At 56.4% G+C, this 22,203-nt stretch overlaps 2 protein-coding genes across 2 annotated transcripts in view; one reads left to right on the forward strand and one right to left on the reverse strand.

The window, feature by feature from the left end:
• Positions 1-560: 560 nt before the first annotated feature.
• Positions 561-13,781, reverse strand: ABCB8 (ATP binding cassette subfamily B member 8). The gene is made up of 16 exons (XM_066627078.1): positions 13,601-13,781; positions 12,297-12,591; positions 11,880-12,029; positions 11,630-11,724; positions 9,740-9,845; positions 9,351-9,512; positions 8,517-8,602; positions 7,227-7,324; positions 6,411-6,516; positions 6,284-6,317; positions 5,910-6,046; positions 5,243-5,337; positions 4,767-4,900; positions 2,915-3,062; positions 1,082-1,332; positions 561-692 (listed from the first exon to the last, which is right to left on the reverse strand). Exons 1-16 carry the CDS (start codon positions 13,702-13,704, stop codon positions 612-614), a joined length of 2,082 nt encoding a protein of 693 aa, XP_066483175.1. The 5' UTR covers positions 13,705-13,781; the 3' UTR covers positions 561-611.
• A 91-nt stretch (positions 13,782-13,872) lies between these two features.
• The window catches only part of ATG9B (autophagy related 9B), a 9,035-nt gene continuing 704 nt past the window's right edge, over positions 13,873-22,203 (forward strand). The window contains exons 1-9 of the mRNA XM_066627490.1: positions 13,873-14,032; positions 16,041-16,188; positions 16,284-16,327; positions 16,759-16,823; positions 17,381-17,554; positions 18,903-19,044; positions 19,781-20,529; positions 21,283-21,436; positions 21,827-22,006. Of these exons, the coding sequence (XP_066483587.1) occupies positions 16,074-16,188; positions 16,284-16,327; positions 16,759-16,823; positions 17,381-17,554; positions 18,903-19,044; positions 19,781-20,529; positions 21,283-21,436; positions 21,827-22,006 (1,623 nt within the window). The 5' untranslated portion in view covers positions 13,873-14,032; positions 16,041-16,073. The remainder of the gene's footprint in view (positions 14,033-16,040; positions 16,189-16,283; positions 16,328-16,758; positions 16,824-17,380; positions 17,555-18,902; positions 19,045-19,780; positions 20,530-21,282; positions 21,437-21,826; positions 22,007-22,203) is intronic.

The following is a 22,203-nucleotide window of genomic DNA, read 5'->3' on the forward strand; positions in this document are numbered from 1 at the left end:
GTACATGGAATGCCCCAGGATGGGCTGCTCATTAGCTCCTTTGTCCGTGCATCCTCTCACTGTGCCAAACCGTCTATCACATCCCATCACGCTACCATTCCCAATTTCTTCTCCTACTCTGCCTTTGTCTTGTTGATCTCTAACCACCCCATCCTTGTCCTATAGGGATAAGGAGTCCCGAACCGGATGCCCCTCGGCTCCTGGCAGCCTTCCCCCAAGGATCAGTTTAAAAGCTGCTCTGCCACCTTTTTAATGTTACGCGCCAGCAGTCTGGTTCCATTCTGGTTCAAGTGAAGCCCATCCCTCTTGTACAGGCCCCACTTGTCCCAAAACGTTCCCCACTGCCTAACGAACCTAAACCCCTCCCCCCTACACCACCGTCTCATCCACGCATTGAGACCCCTGATCTCCACCTGCCTAGCTGGCCCAGCGCATGGAACAGGTAGCACTTCCGAGAACGCTACCTTTGAGGTCCTGGCTTTCAGCTTCCTACCTAAAAGCCTAAATTTGGCCTCCAGGACCTCCCTGCTACACTTGCCCACAGAGCAACAGGAGACGCGCACCGACGAGACCGTTTATTGAGTGTGCGCATGCGCACTCGGGGACTCTCCTCAGGCCGCCTCCATGCTCTGGCGCCGCACCAGCTCTGCGTAGGCACCGCCACGCTGCAGCAGTTCCGCGTGAGTCCCAGCCTGCAGGGAGAGTGAGGGAGGGTCGGTGCGGCCGGGAGGGGGGGGCGCAAGAGCAGCCCCGCCTGGCCAGGCGCCTGCGGGCTCTGCGCAGTGAGTCCCTCGCCCGACAGCAGCTCCCGCCGCTCAAGCCTTGCGAGCACACGGCAGGTGGAGCGGGTGGCCAGGCCACGCCCTCGCACTCCCTGCGCCTTGCCTGCACTGCAGTTGCTCTGGCACAGCCAGGCCTGCAGGAAGCTCGGCACAGGCCATGGCCAACTCGTTCCCTGGCTGCTGCCCGTCCCCACGGTGCACCGCAACTGGGCCCCGCTCAGATGCCTTCACTACTGCACAGCCCCACGAAGGTGCCAGTCTGCGCTGGGGCTTTGGTCACACGCCCCTTGGAGCCTCACCTCGGCCACGCGGCCCTTGGCCAGCACCACGATGAGGTCAGCCCCCTGCACAGTGCTGAGGCGATGTGCGATGACCAGCACAGTGCGGCCAGCCATTGCCCGGTCCAGCGCTTCCTGTACCACCCGCTCCGACTCGGAATCCAGGGCACTCGTGGCCTCATCCAGGATCAACACTGTGGGGTCCTTGATGAGCGCCCGGGCAATGGCGACCCGTTGCTTCTGCCCTCCGGACAAGGTCACCCCACGCTCGCCTGGGAGGGGAGAACAGAAGAGTCTGCAGAGAGGAGCCTCGCACCCACAAGTCTTATCCAGCCACACCTCTCCCTTCGCACAACTGTACAAGCCAAGGTGTGTGCCTGCACCATAGTGATCAGAAAGACTCGGAAGCCTGGCATTGTGGATGTGGTAACACCAAATCTGGTAGTCAGCATACATGTGGGGCGGGCACGCCTTGCTGGGTTTGCTAGCACGTGACCGTGGGTAACAGGAGGTTTGAGGGGCTGAAGAGAGGAACATTGAGCCCACAGTATCCCATACAACAATGATCTTCAACCTTCATTGTGCCACAACCTCAAATAAATTGGGGCCCTACAACTGATTCTGCTCCTCCTCCTCCCCATAAGGTAGCAAGGTTGGCCTTAGGAGCTGAGGGACAAGACAGCAAGGAAAGACTGCAGAATTATATCAAGAATTCAGTTTTAAGAAGGCAGCACCACGATACAATGATTGGATCCAAGCCAAACTTTGAAAGGTTGCTGTGACCCCCCCCCCCATGAGACTAACCCCATTTGGGTCACAATCCACTGGATGCATTCTAACATAGCCACGCCACAAGCAGAACCAAGTCTAGTTCAGGTTAGGTTTTTGCTGCTTTCTCATTGCTTCTAAATTCAAGGGCCTGTTTTTGTCCATTTATGGTTTTTCCCACCCCAACTCTTGCCTGCCTTTTTTAAAGGCTTGTTATTTTTGCAAGTCATTTAGTCCTTCCTTTCTGCCCAGAGCAAAGGGCAGAAAGTGTATGAAAGAAAGGGTTATGTCATCTCCAGAGGGGTTCCAATGAGGTTCCAAAGGGGTTCCAGCGCAAAAATATTTCTTTACTCAGCGCGTGGTCGGTCTGTGGAACTCCTTGCCACAGGATGTGGTGCTGGCGTCTAGCCTAGACGCCTTTAAAAGGGGATTGGACGAGTTTCTGGAGGAAAAATCCATTATGGGATACAAGCCATGATGTGTATGCGCAACCTCCTGATTTTAGGAATGGGTTAAGTCAGAATGCCAGATGTAGGGGAGAGCACCAGGATGAGGTCTCTTGTTATCTGGTGTGCTCCCTGGGGCATTTGGTGGGCCGCTGTGAGATACAGGAAGCTGGACTAGATGGGCCTATGGCCTGATCCAGTGGGGCTGTTCTTATGTTCTTATGTAGGACTCAAGATACTTATTTTGTAAGACTTGGAGAAAGAGGGAAAGATTTAGATTGGGCTATAATGTTGGTGGGACATCAAAAACTGACTTCTCTCTACTGTTCTGTTTTTCATGCTGTACGCTCTGTGATTATTCTCCATTCATTTACATTATTGCTGACTGCTGTTACAATATCTTTTTACTAGATTATTTATGTATTTTATTAAGGTTTTGTGTTATACTATTGTAAAGTGCTTTGATCTTTTTTAGTTAACATGTCAAAGGGGAAAACCAGTTGCTCCCACTGGATGAAGTCCCTCAACACCAGCTGCCTGTGGCAGAGACCACAAGGGGAATGATGAGGCCTGGGGGCAGGGGGCAAGGGAGAGTGCCTCCTTTTGAAGTCCCAATGGCCCCCTCCTCATCCATACTCACCCACAACAGTGTTGTAGCCATCTGGAAAGGTGCAGATAAAGCTGTCTGCATTGGCGAGGTGAGCAGCAGCATAGACTTCAGCATCTGATGCAGAAGGTTTGCCAAAGCGGATGTTCTCCATGATGGTGGTACTGAACAGCACCGGCTCCTGACATGGGAAAAGAAGTTCAGAATGGGGGAGAAGACTAGGCTCCTGCTGGCAAGGCTGCCTGTCTTTCCTCACTCCAACACGAAATCCTCTCAGAAGCACACCCCTGGTCTCTTGTGGTCAAAACCAGCACTGTTTTGTTAAGTTGGATTTAAGCTCCCAGTCGGTCTATCTGACCACAGCAGATCAGACGAGGCTGCAAGGGAGCTCGCAAGAGGATGCACAAGGCAGCCATTGCCAATATGGAGCAGTCCCAGCTTACTGCAGCTTAATGTGGAGGTTCTATTTCCAGATAGCACAACTACTAGTCACAGACCATTCATCTGAATGTGGATACAGGCCACTCTTTCAATAGCAGACAGCCAGATTACTGCACCTGCAGCAGCTGGTTTGCAAGATTAATTCCACATTCCTGCAAAAGCAGTTTCCTGCTTGTGTTGCAGCCTGCTGCCAGTCTGCTGTGCTGGCCAACAGAGATAATCCTTCTCTGCATCATTTCATGGTGTTACAGCCCTCCAACCAGCTCTCCTCTCAGACCTCTTGTCCGCCTCGTCTTGTCAAAGGCGACCCAGCCAGGAAGCCACTGGAGGGTTTGTGATGGGTTGCTAGCAGCATGCAGACATGTGGCTCTATACCTCCATGCTGGCTCTGGGGGTGTTGTGGAAGTCCCAAACCAATGCCTGGACTGGGTGCTGGGTTGGATGAGGGCAAACCAGTCAGAGTATGGCACCACCTGGCTCAGGCTTCTCAATGCTCCAGGATCTTTTTCTGCCAGAGACTGAACCAGGGGCCTCCTGGGTATAAGTGGGAATGGGGTGAGGTGCAACTAGTGATACCCTGATTAATGGACTGCCAGCCTGCTCTGCATGGGGTGGCACTACCCTTGAAAAGTCAGGTTTGCAGTTGGGAGAAAAGCACCTGGATGGCAGCAGTGACTTGAAGCAGCTTTCCTCACAGCAGCCGAGACCTTTTTCCAGTCAGCTACATGGGACACCAAGTCTGGATGACTATCATACATGCCGCATGGGGCTGCTCTAGAGATCCAGCAGAAAAGTCCCATTCTGACAGGTGGCTGCTGAATGGCTTCCACAGGAGGGGGAGCTACGCTGGCTGTTGGTCTGTTCTTAAGTGCAAGTCAAGGTGCGGGTTGCTGCCTTCAAAGCCTGGAGTGGCTCAGAGCTGTCCAGTAATGGAATGAGCAGGGGTGGCGAAGAGAGGCTTCCATGCCATGGCACCTGCACTTGGAACTCCTGGCCTCTGGACATCAGATTGACCTTCTCTCTGCCTATGTTCCAACAGGACGTGAAAACCCCTCCCTTTTCTTTAGCTAGGGGAGGGCACACTTCTGTCTAGTCTGAGCCCTGCTGCTATTATGTGACTGCAATACATTGTTCATTGCTTGGGTCGTTTTGAGGAGAGTGAATTTTGTTTTTCTTTCCTTTAATAGTGACTCATAAAATACAATTGCTAAACTAAATATCAAATAAAGAAAAAACAAATTTTTTAAAAAAGTTTTCACACTATAGCATTCTGATGCTTCAAGAAGTTTGTGAGGGGTCTCCTGTTCCTCCCAATGGCAAGGAGAAAACCCAAGACTTTAGATAAGTAGATTAAACAAGGCCCACCACCATTTGCATGGACTGGCTCTCAACCACTTCTCAGCAACCTGCAATCTCTCCCCCACCCGTGTCCCCCAGTTCTCACCTGGTTAATGAAGCCGATGACCTCCCCACGGAGCCAGGTGGGGTCAAGAGTGCAGAGACTGTGCCCATCAAGGAAGATGGAGCCCCCTGTAGGTTCATAGAACCGCTCTAAGAGAGCTGCCACTGTGGACTTGCCTTGGAAGGGGAGAGAGGGGGAAGGGGTGAGAGGCCTTCCTTCACTAGGCAGCAGAGACCACTTCCACCCCGTCTTTCTGGCACCTGGGTTGCATAATGACTCTCAGTGATGCAACAGGAGAAGTGCCATGAGCCTGGAATCCAGCAGGATTTAGTCAGGACTGCCCGTGGCTGGTGGCGACAAGGATTTTCATCCATCACTCAGACACGCTGCTTTCCTTTCAGGCAGTCTGAACAACTGCATAGCTCAGGAGGCAGAGATGCACGGACCACCTCCCCTGCACTGCGAAGGAACCCGTGCCCTGGCCAAGGCCTGTGCCAACAAGATATGGAGAGCCTCACCTCCGCCAGACTGTCCCACAAGTGCAACCGTCTTGGTGGCAGGGATGGAGAGGCAGAAGTCACACAGCACTTGGCAGGCAGGCCGTGTGGGGTAGCTGGCGGCAGAAGGAAGACAAGCAAGTCTTGGGAGGGGGCGCCTGACTGGCCCCCTCAGCACATCTTCCCTGGCATGTCCCAGGACACAAAGAGGTTCAAAGATGTGGAGCACAAGTCACTCCCAGGCAGAGGAGAAGAAACCGAAAGTGCTCCCCCAGGAAACCCCGACAGACACTCAGCACAGGGAGGACAGGCAGGGGAGTGTGGGAAGGATGCTGGATTCTGCACCAGAGACCACAGCCCACAGTCGGGGAACAAGGGAGGCCGTGTCCCAAGAATCTCATTTGTCCATTCAAAGAAATACAGCAGGTTCCTAGTCCTTACGCCTGATAAACCTGTGGACAAGACTGGATAAGGTCTCCATAGCTGGGGGTGTAGCGCACTTCATTGTTTGGACAGAAGCACTGGAGCAGAGTCATTTGTTCAAAATTAGCAACTCGGAGTTAGAGAAAACTAAGCAACTTTGTACCCCCTATGTTTGTGCTGTCTCAGTAAACCGATTTATTTCAGCCTCGTGCAGACAAGTGGCTCAGGGATGTGCCTGCCTCTTCTCACCCCCTTGTGGCCGCACCTGAAGGAGACATCCTGGAAGTCAATGTGCCCACGAAGTACATTACACGCAAGGCGCTCTCCTCTGCATGGCAGGGTCTGTGGCAATGGAGTCATGAATTCAAACACGCGGGCCCCAGCACTCATGCCTCGCACGACCTAAAGGGCATGAACAGGCACCAGCTCAGCTGAGATAGGTCTCTAGGAATGCCCACCCCCCTCCACATTTCCCGCATCTTGCCTGCCCCTCATCAGCTTCCAAAAGAGGAGCAGATCCCGCAGCCCAAAATGGCTCAGCCACAGCCACACAAGCACAAGTTAACATTGCACTTATGTTCAGTTCTCCCAGATGGAAGAGGGAACCCCCACAACCACTCTCTGCCCCCCTCCACGTACTTGCCCAAATAGGATGGATATGCTGGCCATGGACCTAGAGAGACAGAAGAGAATATGTCCGGGGGAGGGCAGATAGAGGTGAGCCTCCCTTTCATGATCAAGAGCAGGTGGCCTAAGATGGCCTTACCTTTGCACTGTCTGGGAGGAAACCAAGAAGGACATGAGGTCTCCAGGAGTTAGCTCTTCCCCAGCCATTAGAGAGCCGCCCATAAAGATGGTGCCCAAAACAACACCTGCAGGGGGGGGGACAACGACGACGACGACACACACACACAAAAGAGCAACAGGAAAGAGACCATGGGGCTATCAGGGAAGCTTGACTAAGAGCAACAAGGACACCAGGGTGAGCACACACTGCTGGGCACCCAAAGAACTCAACAGAGGCGCTAGTGCCCTGGGAAAGGGGCTTCTGCATACTGCTGAGCCTTCCTGTTGGAAACGGCTTCAAGGTGAGCTGGGCAGCCCCTCTGTGGTCTCCACTCATTCCACAGCACACAACTGGAGACGTACTCAGAGGCACAAGCTACAGCGGGGACCACTCGATTAGACCATTGGAGGTCTGTCCAGGAACACAGTCCCCCAAGATGGTATAGAGCCACAGGAGTCACAGGCAGACTCCAAAGGGATCATAGCTCCCACACCCATCAAATTTTGGGCTGCCTTTGTGAGGCTTCGTGGACCCTCTATGGAGAAGGCCTGAGATAGTCAGATGTACCCCCTGATGATCTCCAGCTTCACCAGTATAGAATCGAGGAGGCCAAAGCCTCCACCCAGAGTGGATGTCCTCCTGGCTGCTCAAGATCTGGGGGAGGGATCACCAACTGATGAGGAACCACACCCAAATACCTCCAGGAGCCCGGCCCCTGTTCAGGAGGCAGCATGCCCGTGTACAGAAAGAGGCTATCAGCTTGCCAATGGCCAGCACAGCTTGGCCTCCACTCACAGTTCAGTGCAAGGTTTGACAGCCCCTGGAAAAGCGCAATGCCCAGCCCCAGGCTCGAGTTCAGCTGACTGGCCCGATCCACTTCAACAGCATATTGCCTATGGTGGAAGGAGAGAGGGAGGGAGAGAGAAGGCACACCTGACCAGTGGTCCACTTGGCCCCAGGAGCCACAACATGACCTCATCCCAAGAGTCTCAGGCAGTCCTTGGCTGCTGTGCCAACAGGCAAGCCAGAGACCCCTACAGAAGACAGATCCTTCACAGACCAATGGGACAGCAGCAGTAGTGGTGGTGGAGACACCAGCAAGAGGTGGCCCACGGCAGAAGAGCACAGAAGACACTTTAATCCCAGTCAGGCCAGCAGCTGCCAAGTCCAGGACCAACCTCACAGGCGAGCAGCTGCTTCCCAGGGTTCCAGACCAGCCTGGAGATGGCAGAGCCTGAGCCCAGCACTTTCCACATGTAAAGGGGAGGCTATGGCAGGGGAAACGTGGCGGTACGAAAGAAGAGCACATCATCAGGATGGGGGGGGGCAAGGAAACATACAAACACTGCATTTGAAGAGAAAAGAGGGCAGCAAGAAACACACAGGGAGGGACAAAAGCAGCACCTGAATTAAGAACCATAAGAACAGCCCTGCTGGTTTAGGCCAGAGGCCCAACTAGTCCAGCATCCTGTATCTCACAGTAGCCCACCAAATGCCTCAGGGAGCACGCAAGAGACCTGCATCCTGGTGCCATCCCTTGCATCTGGCATTCTGAGATAGCCCATTTCTAAAATCAGGAAACGGGTGAAGGGACATCTGTCAACAAAGGCAGACTGTGAGCAAAGGTGGGCCCCAGATCGAGGGAGGGGTCTGGAACTGGTTCTCTAGTCAAGGGGAAATGCTACAGCCCAGCCCGAAAAGCACCCAGCCTTGGTCTCACAGCCACATCCTCCAGAGCAGCACAGTGTGGGGGGCACTACTTGGAGAGGGATCTTCCCATGCTAGACTCCAGGACCCTGGGACACAGTTCTGGGGGGCCAAAGCATGACTGCCAAAGCGCCAGCACCAAGGCCAGCACTGGACTTCAGGACTTCCTGCCAGGACCGCTACCAGGGTGCATCCTAGATACAAGCCATTCACCACACCTCCTCACACACACACCCCCTCCCCGTGGAAAGCAGGAGCGAAGGGTAATCACATTGGCAACCCACACGCATAGACACACGGGGGGCCTCCAAGGAAGTTGAGATTCCGGCTACACAGGGAAGAGTCAAAGGCCTCAGTGCTCTCCTCAGCGGCACTTACCCTACCTCCCGACTTTCCATGGCAAAGGCTCGCACTGTCCGGACGTTGCCCAGAGCCTCATCTGCTACCGCTGTGGCCTTTGCCACCTGCACCAGAGAAAGAGAGGCAGGCATCATGATGGGCCGGCCAGGCACCTTAGCTCAGGGTTACAGAACTCACATGACAGGCCCCCAGCATGGTTCTCACAAAGGATTGCCAGCAGCCAAATACAAGAGCAAAAATGCCACTCCAGCAGTTAGAGAAAAAAAGGTAAGACCTCCTGCTAGAGCAGAACAGACCATTCCTTGGACAGAGAAGTAAGATCTGTTGCTTCATACAACCAGAGCGCTCTCAGCTTAGAACAGCCCATCTCACCCACACACACAGCCCTGAGCAGGCCAAGGAGGAGCAGGCTGCAAAAAATTGCAACCGGTCAAACTGTAGCAGTTTGTTCCTGCAGCACAACAGGCACAATTTTGCAAGTTCTTCTAAAGCAGAACTCCAGGAAGGTGAAAAGTGAACCCAGCTGTAGACCAGATCAAGTTTCCTGCAAGATCCTCACTGCAGAGGAGCCACCACATGCAGCACACACTGAAGCAGGTCTCTCCTGCGAGCAAACCAGCCAGTTCTTCACTCCCGAGTCTCTGGAGACCAGCTTTGTTCACAAGCTTTGCGCTTCAGGGGAGTTCAATCAACAGATTTTGCAATGCCCAAGAAAGAGGTGGTGTCTTGGGGCCCACACATCACACGACTTCCACAACAGGCAGAGCAAAACGTGGGGTCAGCCAAGGAATCTCGAGAGCAATTCACCTCCATCGTGCAGTCTACAAAACCCCCAGCGTGGGAGTCTCTCACCTGTTCTTGGGCACTGCGCGAAAGCTGGCGCAGGAAGGAGCCAAGGAGGGCCCCAGTCCCCACCAAGACTGGCATCACCACAACCAGCAGCCCCGTCAGCTTGGGTGAGATCAAGTAGAGAGAGACAAAGCAGCCCGTGGTCTGAGTGACGCTGCGAAGGCCCTGCAAGTGGGAGGGAACAGGCATGAGGCACAACAGAGATGAGCAGAAGGGAACCGGGCCCCTCCCGCCCATCCATCCTCTGCAACTGGTCCAAGGGCACCCCCACCACTCTCCCTCTCATCACCCTCAGGCAAATCTTTCCCTTGCCCCCTTCATGGCCCCCCCTTACCCTCCTCCTCCCACCCCATTCCCAGCTGACACATGACCAGTAGGCAGGTCTCTTCCACCTGAGAGATGACCAGCTTGAAGGAGGACTTGAATTCCTGGATGTCAGTTGTCAGACGGTTCACCAGCTGGCCAGTCCGATTGGCATCAAAAAAGGCCACTTCCTGCCTGAGGGTAGAGAAGGGGACCAGCTGGAGAGTCATGTTGGCTGCACCAGCCAGTTCTCCCTCCACAGCTACCCAGAACAAACCTGGCTGGGCCACCCCCCACCTGCCAGCTCGTCTGAGAGGTCCAGGTCTGTAATGGTCACAGTGTGGGGTGGGCACCTTCTTTTCTTCCCCCCCACAATGTCCACATTGGACTCAGCCACGTAAATGCTGCAGGGAGATGCTTCTACAGTAGCCTTGTCCTCTGGCTGAAAACACCATCCCCAACCACTATGTGGCTGCATATATATTTACCTCCCTTTGTGCCTGAGCTTCCCCAAAAAGACAATAACTCTTAGCCAAGACTGCCACATGCCCACTGACTGGGCAGTCAAATCTGCCTGCCTAGCTCAAGCGGTGGGATGGAGTAGCCAGTTGGGTTTCTCTCATCCCATCAGGTGACACAATGACATTATCAAGCCCAGGTCTCTTAGGGTCAAGCACAAGGAGTGAGCTTTTTCAAGTGTACCTGGAATTTGATGCTGCTTTGCACACCCATTTACTCTCCAGAAAGAGCAGGGGCTGGGATTCCTGGGGCAACCTAAGTAGTCAGCAATAAGGACCATCTTTCCAGCTAGATGTGTTTAGGGAATTGGTTTTATTTGCTGTTTCCATAGAGCTGGCCTGCAACTTCACAGGTTTAGTGACCTGGCGGGGCCTTGTGCGTGTGGCTCTTCAAAAGCTTTCCAACTCTCCCCACTAGGCATTGTTAGTTATTCCATCTGATTTCAACCAGCTGCTTCTTTGTATCCATTCAGCCAAGTGCAGGCATTTTCAGTCTGCTTGCTTGTGGTACTTTTTTCCTTCCTCCCCATTTGATTTAATCCTTTTAACTAACTGACTATATTTTGATTCCTTGCTTGCCTAGTCCATACTCACACATGATTCAGAGGACAGTCACATATGATACTTACAGGCACTCCTGCAATTTGGTTTTAAGCAAGACGTGTTGGGCTTTTCTCCTAAGGGGATGGTTCGTTCCCCCCACAGCTCTCCCTCTGCCTGATGTCATGGCAGCAGATACATCTACCAGGTTCGTTTCTCCCCAGCCGCTGACCCAGTAAAAAGGGAAAGCAGAAAGTGGCCCCATGGACGCTAACCACTAGGCTTTACTCCTCTTGGAACCTCCAAAGGCAGCAAACTGAGCATCGCCAGATTGCAAAACTCGCTCATAAGGGAGATCTGCCTGGTGCCTTCATCACCATCCTTCAGGCACCAGGCAAACTCTGTCTGCTTAAATTTGGGGTTTAGTTATTTAACAGTATGCATTGTGGTGTCTGGTTAGCTTCCCTCTGCTTATCTGTCCAGTGCTGCTTTCACCTATCGCTTTCAGCTTCCAGATTTGAGAGGGAGCCATCTCTGAATGGCGGGTACAAGTAATGAGCAGCATGAGGATACAGGGATCTTGCTGTCTTCAGTGCTCCGTGAAGCAGCTGGTGGGTCACAGTGAGATACAGTATGCTGGACAAAGTGGGCCCTGGGCCTGATCCAGCAGGGCTCTTCTGATGCAATGATGAGCTTTTATTCCATTTGCTGTTTTCTTTTACGTGTTTATGAGTTTTGTTAAACTGCCCTGAAATGTTGGTTGGTATAAAAGCAACATGTAAACAGCTGCTCCACCACACCTGCTTTGGACAACTGAAAACACATCTCAGGTTCTAGATCCTTCCCAGAAATCAGGAATGCACAGTCCAAACCAGGCTTCTCACGCATGCATACATGCAGGGCCCCCCCCACCTCAGTTACCTTATCAGGGAAGCAAAGAGCTCCTTGCGCATACTGCTCGCCACTTCTTCCCCAATGCGTGATAGTAGCAGGATATACCCAAAGGTCAGTATGCCCTGGAGGTGGCATGGAGGGAGAAACACAAACACATGTCACCCATCCAACCACCAGTCCTCCCCAAACTCCCCCCAGAAGGCTCCCAATTCACTAGGATCCTGAGCTAAACAGCAGGTGCCCAGAAAGCAGAGCCCTCCTCCCCCACCAAACTCACCTGGAGAGCATAGATGCCCAAGAGGCGCAGGGCAGGGCGATGCACCCCATGCAAGTACTCCACCATACCCATGTGCAGTGCCACCACATTCACCACCTTGCCCAGCAGCAGTGGAATCTGGACGTTGAGAAGTGCGGCTCCAAATGCACACTGGAGTGAGGTAGAGAGGCTGGTCACAAGGGGCTCAGAAGTACCATTGCATGTTGTTCACACTGATCAGTTTTTCAACTGACAGGTGGTTTTTCCCCTCCCTTCCTGCAGGACCGCACTCTGCGAGGGTTCTTCTCTTTTGATGTACCCCTACAGAACCCTTTTTCAGCCCTGAAACAATGTGGGGCTGCTGCCTGGGGAGGTATGCTGGGCAGCCTCAGGACCTGCATGTCTTTGATAAGACCGGCCCCACCTGTGGAGACTCACCATGATTGCTGCCAGCAGTGCCAGCAGCTGTGGCCTCAGAAACTTCCAGAACACGGCCCAGTCAAACTCTGGCTCCTTTGCCACGGGAGAGGGGGCAGAGATCAGCACATTGCTCTGGGCCCCTTGGCAGGAGGCTGTCCCCAGCCCCACCAAGGCTGGCCCTGCCAGCAAGGCAGCCACTCGGCCCAGTGGGAGGAGGTTTCGGGGCAAGAGCAGCAGCACTGCTGGGGACAGCTTAGCCAGGCTGCTGGGAACCTGGTGAAAGCAGGAGAACCTGGCATGGCTTCCCAAGTCCCTGGAAGGAAGAGAGAACACCGTCAGGCCAGGTTGCTTCAGTTCAGACCCACCATGACCGAGAACAACAAAACACCCCCAGCTCCAATCTATGTACCACTTTGGTCAGCAGAGCAGTTTCCAACAAAGCAAACAGAGAAGCCAGCAAAGCCTCTAAGGGTCCCAATCCTATCCACCTTGCCAGTGCCGCTGTGCCTGCGATGGATGCAGCCTCCTCAGGGCAGTGGCACGCTGTTCCTTACCTGGGGGTGCATTATGGCTGCCCCAGTGCAGGCAAGTTGGCAGGAGGCGAGGCTGGAGGAGGCCCAGGTGGAGGAGGGCCCATGAGAACGCTGCTCCACCTCCCCACCTGCATCTACAAGAGGGCTCCGCTGACCCCACCATCAGCCGGCCGGATCTCGCAAGGCCTCCACAGCGCTGGGCGGGAACCAGGTGAATCCTACACGCAGCTCTGAGCGCCTGAGCCAGGAAGCTGGAAGCGGTGGCGTAGCTGGAGAGGGGCGGGGCAGGCAGCCTGGCTGGGGAGGAACGGAGCCGCCCGGCTCCGTTTCCCCTCGCCGGGAAAGGCTCCGGAGGGAGGGCCGCCCGCCCTCCTGCCAGGCTGCCTGCCCGCCCCCCCGGCTACGCCGCCGGCTGGAAGTGCGGCCGAGAAACACTTCAGGAGCCCCCGCGCAGCGTCCCAGCTTCCGAGGGCAGCAGGCCGGTCCAGAGACACCAGTCGGGGGCGCAGCGTCCCGGACAGTCAGGGCTGCGAGGGCCTGGGCCCAGCTCCGCCTCCCGCACTTGCAGTGCCAGTGCAGTCCCAGCCCGGCCCAGCAGCGGCGCTGAACGTTGGAGGAGGGTCGGTCCCGCCTGCGGGCCTGGAACGAGGCAGGCTCTCCAGGCGCCTCGGGGCCCCGAGGACTGCGAGCACAGAGACTACGTTTCCCAGAAGCTCTGCGCAGAGCGCAGTCCCGCCCAGCCCAGCATGCTCCGCGGCACGGAAGGGGTGTCCCGCCCCGCGCGGTTACCTGGCAACGAGCGAGGCCCGCAAAGGCCCGTTCCCGGCGGCCTGCCGGGCCAGGCCGCGGCGGCAGAGGGGGCGTCCGCCGACGAGCAGCAGGCGCACGAGCATGGCGGCGGAGGCGCGGCCCTCGCGCTCCCTCGTCGAGGAGCCTGTCAGCGCTCCGGCGGTGCCGCCGCCATGCTGGGCCTGCGTCCACCCACAATGCCTCGCGGGGGCGGGGCGCGGCGCGGCCAGGCCGCCCTGCGCGTCCCCGCCAGCTGCGCGCCCCCGGCCGAGCGCTGGACGGCGGGAGCCACAGGCAATGAGGGCGCCGCCGCCGGGACCCTTGCGCGGGGCCGAGCTCGGCCCGGGCCGGGAGCGCGCCGGAGGCTGCCTGCCTGCCTGACTGAGGCCCGGCGCCGCCCTGCGGAGCACGACCTGCGCGAGCGCCGTCTGGGTGAGAGCCTCTCGGCCCGGCAGGCAGTGAGGGAGAGCAGCGCGGGCGTGCGAGCGCCGGTCTGGGTCTTGCAGGCCTGCTGGCCCTCCGGCTGTGCTCCTGGCGGCGCTCGCGTCCTGCGCCGCCTGTCCGGTTCCTTCGCGGCCTGCTTGGGCTGGTGCAGCTCCGCTGAGCCGGAGGAAAGTTCTGCGGGAAGCGCCAGGTGGCCTCCCTTCAGGCGGCGCGGAGGCGGCGGGGCTTCCTACCTGCCTGCCACGGACCAGGGCCTGATGCTCTGCCAGCCTCGGGGGAGGGGCGGGCAGGCCTCCGGGGCTCCGTCGCCGCGTCTCAGGGCCTGCCCCTGCAGGGCCGCTCGTCCGTCCCAGGGAACGCCTGGGAACCTGGTGTCCGATTTGGGCCGGAGGGCGCAGGAAATGAGTTCCCTGGTTGTCAGCGGGGCCTGTGCTTCCAGGCAGATGTGCTGTGAGTGGTGAGGCAGAGCTGTGGCATGCTGCCTGCGCCTGGCCTGAGCTTCCTGCCCAGTCACCCTGCTGGTCACCTGCCTGTCGTGTTTACTGGCTGGGGCTGTTTATGAACTTGCTGCCCTGGGTATTTTTAGCTGCGTGTATGTGCTGGGCCGCCGTAGAGAGGAGAGGTGACCCGCACCCTGGAGCAAGAGAGTGACTGATCCAGGGAATGCAGGCAGGCCTGACTCTGGGCCACCAGCCCACCCCCTGCTCTGAACCGCCCCTCCTGACTCAGGCTTCCTGCAATGTCAGGTGGATGAGGTGGAGCTGCCTGTTGGTGTCAACAGGAGAAGCAGCTTCTGAAGTTCCCAGCCACACTGACAGCAATCCCAGGGCAGGGCGACGGACACAGGCTGTGGTAAATGGGGCCGGGGGGTGGGGGGAGGAATGCCAGGTTCTTCCTGCGATTGTAGGTTAGCTGTTCTCAGGTGCTAAGGCCCCTTTACCTGGTCTGCTTTGTGGCATTTTTGCCTTTCCTTCGCTCTCCCAAGGAGTGCCAGGCAGCCTGCGATGCTCTTCTTCCTTTGCAATCCTCACAGTAGTCCTGTGAGATGGGTGAGGCTGAAAGGCTCCGGAGAGCCTGCTGAGGGGGCAGTTGCTCTGCGGCTCTAGACAGGCTTTTTGCCTCCCTGGGCTCTGAAGCATGGCCACCTTGCTCCCGGTTAAGTCCAACACTGATCCCCAGCCTATGGAGGCTCTTCCGAGGTCCTCCCTGGTCCTCAGTCCTCTCAGTGCTATCTTGACTTGGCACCAGCCTCGGTATCTGTAGGAGTGAGCTTCTGGGAAGGTTCCAGGCCAAGACTCTTGTCTTCTGGCATTCTAGTCTCTGCTATGCACCTTTCACCTTTGGATTCCGTAGCTTGCTCAGTCAGAAAGCTGTGGGAGAGCGACAATCTTACGGGCCTGCCCCTCATCACACAAGAGGATGATGTGGGCCTGAGGCGTTGCTGGCAGGCCTCTGTGCTGCTGGAGAAATCTCCTTTCTTGCTTCACAAGACCTGCTGCCTGTTGCTGCCTTCTTTACCTTCCTTCATTCAGTAGGTTCTTTAGTCTGTCACTGGTTAGACAGGTATCTGAACTGCAAATGGCTCTTCCTGCCCCTGGAGGTGACTAAGTGGCAAACTGGAGCAGGAAATGCCAGCTTAGAAGGAGAGAGCTGCTTGGGAGCCTCTCCTGGTGCTCCTGGGTCTAGAGGAGTCTCCAGCCCAGAGATGATCCTCTGGGGCCTCAGTCTGTGGGGCTGGACTTGGTGCCCAGCCTCCCCATTCTCAGTGACTCAGTGCAGGATTTGGAGCAGCCAGGCCTGGGGCTCTAGTAGCTTCCCCACCGCCAAGTGAATGAGATAGGGGTGTGGCCTTGGGGGCAAATACAGCAGACCGAGAGCTCTGAGCTCCCCCACACGCCATTTCAGCCATGATCACTAGCGGGGGGGGGGGGGGGAAGCATCCATACTGTGGATATACTGTACTGATGTGTCTCTGCCATTTTTCCTCTCCCCCCAGGTTCTGTGCAGAGAGGGGCAATTGGTGCCTTCCATGGCCGTGAGCCAGGAGCATCATGGCGACTACCATCGCCTTCCAGACTACGAAGAAGATTCTCCTCCTGAGGATGAGGAGGAGCTGCTGGTGCACGTCACTGAGGGACTGAAAGGTCTGGCACCTGGGCGCTTGGGCCAGGGGAGGCAGGGAAGGGGAGGCACTGGGTCTTGTAATCTGACTATCCCTTTTTTTTTCCTTTCTTCTCAGATTCTTGGCATCATATCAAGAACTTGGACAACTTCTTCACAAAAATATCCTTCACAGTGGGGGTCTCAGTGCCCCTCCCTTAGGAGGCCAGCACTGCAGCTTCTGCCTCAAGGCTCTCTTAGCAGTGTGGGGTTTGGGGGGCAGGAGTGAGAGAACTGCAGCACATCTTCCTAGCTCTTGAGTCATGCTTGCTGGCAGGGTGCAGGGGTTTCAGAGCGACCACTCTCAGGCCTCTCCTTCACTATGAGGCTTCTGCTCAGCATGGGGAGGTTGGGGCTGTTATACCTGCCTGCAAATGGACAAACAAACCGTGCTGGTCTGGGGAGACCATGGCCGAGCCATCCTTGAGGCCCTCTGCTGAGCTTTGGTGCTTTGGACCAGTGAGGCTGAGGGGAGTGCTGAGTGTTGGAGCGCCAGGGTGCTGGGCACGGGCAACTTTGGCGAGGCGCATGATGGTCCTTGACAGGCTCTGCACATTTACCATTTCCACCAGAAGAATGGTTTTGCCTGCATGATGCTCTCCGACATCTTTGAGCTGGTGTAAGTGATTGGTGGCCCCTCACCAGGGCTGCCTCCCCAGGTGGTCCAAGCTCTGCTTCCACTGTGGAGTGGTGGGTGGGGGGCTGCTGCTCTTGGCCTGAGAAGCACCCCACTTGCTCTTTTGCCTGCTTGCACCATGGTTAGAGGAGGTAGAAGGGAACACAGAAGAGCAGGGAGAGTGGATTCCTTTTCATTTGCTGGCTTTGGCAGGAGACTGACTAGAAAGGAGTGTGCATGGGCTGGGAGATCTGGTTCTGAGACATGTACCGGGGAGGTCTTGTTCTTCACTCCAGTCTCCGGGCTGCCACTGCCATAGGAATTCTCTTTAGTGGTCAAGAAGAAGATCTAGGCCTAGGCGGAGGGAGGGGATAGAATTTGCTGAGCCTGAACAATAAGCAGAAGACATGCCTCTAAGCTCTCTGGCCCACAGAGGCCCGGCCTTCCAGGTCACTGCATTAGAGGCTACTGAGACAGGTGGGAGGGGTTGTACTGAGACCTGGCAGCCGGCAAGGGGGGGATTGGCAAGTGCCTCCTGACCCACTAAGCTCCTTTCCTAGGCAGTTCCTGTTTGTGGTCACTTTCACCACCTTCCTTCTGTGCTGCGTGGAGTATGATGTGCTATTTGCCAACCGGCCTGTCAATCACACTCACCCAGGGGGTGGATCCGTGCCAGATCGGAGCAAGGTGACGCTGCCTGATGCCATCCTGCCCACACCGCAGTGTGCTCAGAGGTGAGTGGACGTGTGTGTAATTGGTGAGGGAGGTGGCATCTTTCAGTACTCTTGAGCTGACCAGGCTTACGGTCAGAGTGAGGAGAAGCGTGGTGCCTACTGAGGGAGCGGGGACCAAGTGGGGCTCTTAGTGTTCATTTGCAGAGCAGGTTTGGAGCAGCGGGCAAGGAGTTCAGAGGAGAAGGCAAGACTGGGACTGCATGGCCCCCCAACAGGGGAAGGGGGTGCCTGGACCCTGCTCAGGGAAGGCTTTTCGGAGAGCCCAGTTGTTGCCAAGTCCCACTAAAGGCCCATCCTGTCCAGTGACTCAATCCCAGCAGGAAGCCCACAAGGAGGGTGCGAAGACAGCAGGTCTCCCCAGGTTGTCCCCCATGTCTGCTGCTGATTGGTCTCTGGACACAGAGGCTCCTGGCTTGTCACTGCCGTGGACTTGCTGCCCTTTCAAAGAGGAGAAGCCCTTCTCAAAGCCATACAGGAGTTGGCATAGGCAACCCACTTATTAGCTGGCCAGGCTGTTGGGCATTTGCACAAGCATACCTGTGAGATTCTGCTGCACCTGGCGGAGCAGAGCCGGTCTGCAGAAGGAGCTTTGTGGCTGCTGGCCCTGCCTGGGGGTTGCATGCCCCTGACCAGCAGCAGGGCATGGCTGGAGTTGTTTAGCAAGAAGGAGCTCTCCTTCCCTGTTTGTGTCTTGCGTTTTTCAGCGTTTACGTGCAGGTGCTTGTTTTTGGTGCTGGGTGGGTCCGACACCCCACAGAGGGCTTCACAGACTTGAAAGCCACCCAGCGTGTTTGTCGAACCTCTTTCCTGAAAGAAGAGGAGTTCCTCCAAAAGAAGGGGAGCTGACCTCCTGACTTTGGTGGAATAACACACACTGTTGCCAGGATGAGCAATCTTTGGTAGTTTGAGAGCAGATCCGCCCTCCGTCTCTTTCCACCAAGTGCCAGGCTTTGATGCCACGAGGCTGCAGGGAGGTTGGGTGGGCAGAGGGCAAAGGCCTGCACTCCAGAGCCCCAACACAAGCGGGGATGGAACAGCAGTCATCCTGGAGCAGTTCTCAGCCAGGCCCAGACAGCAGGCATTGAAGCCCCAGGCCACTTTGTCCTGGCAAGCAGGTTGCCTCTCTCCCCCACCCCCTGCCGGCCATCACTGCCTCCCTCAGAGGTGCTCCTCCTCCGCCGGTGTTTGTGTGTAACCAGAGATGCTCTGCCACATGGTCTTCCTTGCGCAATTGTTCTGTGAAGCGTGACCTGGGGTAGCCTGAACTGACCTGCAGCTGCTGGTCTGTACTGAAAGGGGAGTGCCTAATGCTGCTCTCTGGTTTCCTCTTTCCCCCTCCCTGGGGCAGGATTCGGGCCAGCAGCTGGATCATCTTCCTGCTGGTGATGGCTGCCACCTTCTGGCTGTACCGCTTGGCCAAGGTGCTCTGCAACCTGCTGGGCTACTGGGAGATCCGCGCATTCTACACCAAGGCACTCAAGATTCCCTCGGTGAGTGAGCCTGGCACATGCAAGGGGCAACCTGCCTTCAAGGGAGTTCTTCCCAGCAAGAGACTGCACCACATCTGCAGTTGGAGAAAGGAGTTGATGGGTTTGGGAGCTGGGGCGTTCCTGTACACACTATGGCAGGATGGGGCTGCCATGGTGGGGACCGTAGAAGCCCCACATAGAGCCACTCCGCCCATCAGTCCGTGGTGGCATCTTCAGGGAGGGCTAGGGAATTCTACAACCTCCCCTGAGACCTGGCAATGTGGTGGTGCTGGTAACATTGGGTGCTGGTGGAGACATTGGGCTGAGGTTGCGATGGTCCTGCTTGCCTGTTTTTGCCTGCCTCCTGCAGTTTTTAGGAGTCTGGATGTCTTGGGTGTGGCTTGCCCTGCAGAGTGCCTGTGCCCCCCTTGTGGGCTGAGTGGCAGGTGGATATGCCGTGACTTCTGGGGCTGGGCCAAGCATGTCCTTTCCTGCTTTCAGCTCTGGCGTACTGTGTGACCACTCTGAAGCTCAGAGAGCTAGACCTGGGTCTTCACGTCTTGCATGGGGACTGCCCAGCTGCTGAAGCCCTCGACCAGCTGGTTGGGCAAACCTCCCAGGCCATGCGGGGAGGGCTGGCTGTGCTGAGCCTGGGGGTTGGGGTGGTGTGCAGGTGGCCACAGGGCTTCCTCCAGTGGGTGAGGAGTGAGAGTCCAAAGCCTCACCTGGGTCCTGATGCTCTCTGCTGCCCCCACAGGACGAGCTGTGCAATTGCAGCTGGCAGGAGGTGCAGACTCGGCTGATTGCGCTGCAACGGGAGCAGCCAATGTGTGTGCACAAGCGGGAGCTGACAGAGCTGGACATCCACCACCGCATCCTGCGCTCCAAGAACTACTTGGTGGCCATGGTGAACAAGGCACTGCTGCCGGTGCGCTTCCGGCTGCCGCTGCTAGGCCAGGGGGTCTTCCTGACACAGGGCCTCAAGTACAACCTGGAGCTGCTCTTCTTCTGGGGACCTGGCTCTCCCTTCCAGGGCAAATGGAACCTGCAGCCCCAGTACAAGCGGGCTGGGGCACGCCTGGAACTGGCCCGCCGCTTAGGGCGCAGCATGCTGCTGCTGGGCTTGGCCAACCTGCTACTGTGCCCCTTCATCCTGGTCTGGCAGGTGCTGTATGCCTTCTTCAGCTACACAGAGGTGCTCAAGCGGGAGCCCGGAAGCCTTGGGGCCCGCCGCTGGTCACTGTATGGGCGCCTCTACCTGCGCCACTTCAATGAGCTGGACCACGAGCTGCAGGCCCGCCTGAGCCGTGGCTACAAGCCAGTCTCCAAGTACATGAACTCCTTCGCTAGCCCTCTTCTCACCGTGCTGGCCAAGAACCTGGGCTTCTTTGCCGGCTCTATCCTGGCTGTCCTCATCACGCTCACCGTCTACGATGAGGACGTCTTGACAGTGCAGCACATCCTGACAGCCATCACCCTCCTGGGGCTTGTAGTCACAGTGGCCAGGTAGGCATTGAAGCCGACTTTCTTCCCCCCCCTTCCCCCGTCCCTCAGACCTCACTGTATCTCAAAGTTTGGGAGGCTCAGAGGCAGAGTTGAGAGCCCCCACCAAACAGCCAGAAAATGACAAGGAGGCAGATTGCCATCGTTTCTAGCCTGCCATAGTTCTCCCTTCTCAAAGAATTTCATTCTCTTGCAATGCTGGATGTCAATAGATATCCAGTGAATTTTCAGCAAATGAAAAGAGTGCCTTACAGGACTCACACGCCCAGCATGCAGGAAGCCCTTGGGTTGCCCATCCGGGGGAGAGGGAGACTGCTCTCGTTTAGGACAGACAAAAGAAAATAATTTCTTTACTCAGTGTGTGGTTGGTCTGTGGAAGTCCTTGCCACAAGATGTGGTGATTGCATCTTGCCTAGATGCCTTTGAAAGAGAATTGGACAAATTTTTGGAGGAAAAATCCATCACAGGTTACAAACCACGATACGTATCTGCAACCTCCTGATTTTAGAAATTAGCTATGTCAGAATGGCAGATGAAAGGGAGGGCACCAGGATGCAGGTCTCTTGTTGTCTGGTGAGCTCCCTGGGGCTTTTGGTGGGCCACTGTGAGATACAGGAAGCTGGACTAAATGGGCCTATGACCTGATCCAGCAGGGCTGTTCTTAGCTTCTTATGTTCTTGCTCATCCAACATTGGGGCCCCTGGCCAAGGAGAGGGCATGGCCCCCTTCTCTCTGACAAGATCCTCCTTCCGGCAGGTCATTCATCCCAGATGAGCACATGGTGTGGTGTCCAGAGCAGCTACTGCAGGGCGTCCTAGCGCACATCCACTACATCCCTGACCACTGGCAAGGCAACGCCCACAAGTCGGAGACCCGTGAAGAGATGGCCCAGCTCTTCCAGTACAAGGCTGTGAGTGGTGGGGGGCAGGGACTGGGTTAGGGGCAGGGCAACCTGCTGGAAGGGGGAAGCAGGGAGAGTGGGGAGGCAGAACTCATGCCAAGCAGGTGCTCAGCACAGGTAGAGTGGTGCATGTGTGCCTGGCATGTTGTGGTCTCAGTCTCACCCAGAGGCTTGGAAAGACGCTTCTTGCTTGCCAGGGTCGCCCCCAGTGTGGCATCTCTGCAGCGAGCCCTCATATGCTATCCTACTTTCTTTTGCTCTGAGCACCTACTTGTTGGAGACCGTGTCTCCTCTTTTTTCGCACCTTGTTTTGGTGCTTCTCCCGCTCATTTACTCAGGAATGGCTTGAGCCTGGGAGGGATTAGGGCTTGCTAAGCTAACAGTCTCCCGCGACCGCAGGTCTTCATTCTGGAGGAGCTCCTGAGCCCCATTGTGACGCCCTTCCTCCTCATCTTTGCCCTGCGGGCCAAGGCTCTGGACATCATCGACTTCTTCCGCAACTTTTCGGTGGAGGTGGTGGGTGTGGGGGATATCTGCTCCTTTGCCCAGCTGGACATCCGCAACCACGGCAACCCCCAGGTACGAGCAGAGGCCTCAGTTGTAAATGGGGTTTCAGTGCTGTGACTGCTTCTTTGTGAGGGTCATGAAGTTCTTGGTGGAAATTCTGCCCCCCCCCCGTGGCCTGTCATTGTGCTGAGGGGGCTGGACAGAGATGATCCATTGGGTTGAGTTTGAGGTTCTTGCCTGGAACAGCAGAGATCTGGATGGAGCCTCCT

The sequence above is a fragment of the Tiliqua scincoides genome, chromosome 5 (genome assembly GCF_035046505.1).
Source record: "Tiliqua scincoides isolate rTilSci1 chromosome 5, rTilSci1.hap2, whole genome shotgun sequence".
Taxonomy (NCBI): Eukaryota; Metazoa; Chordata; class Lepidosauria; order Squamata; family Scincidae; genus Tiliqua; species Tiliqua scincoides.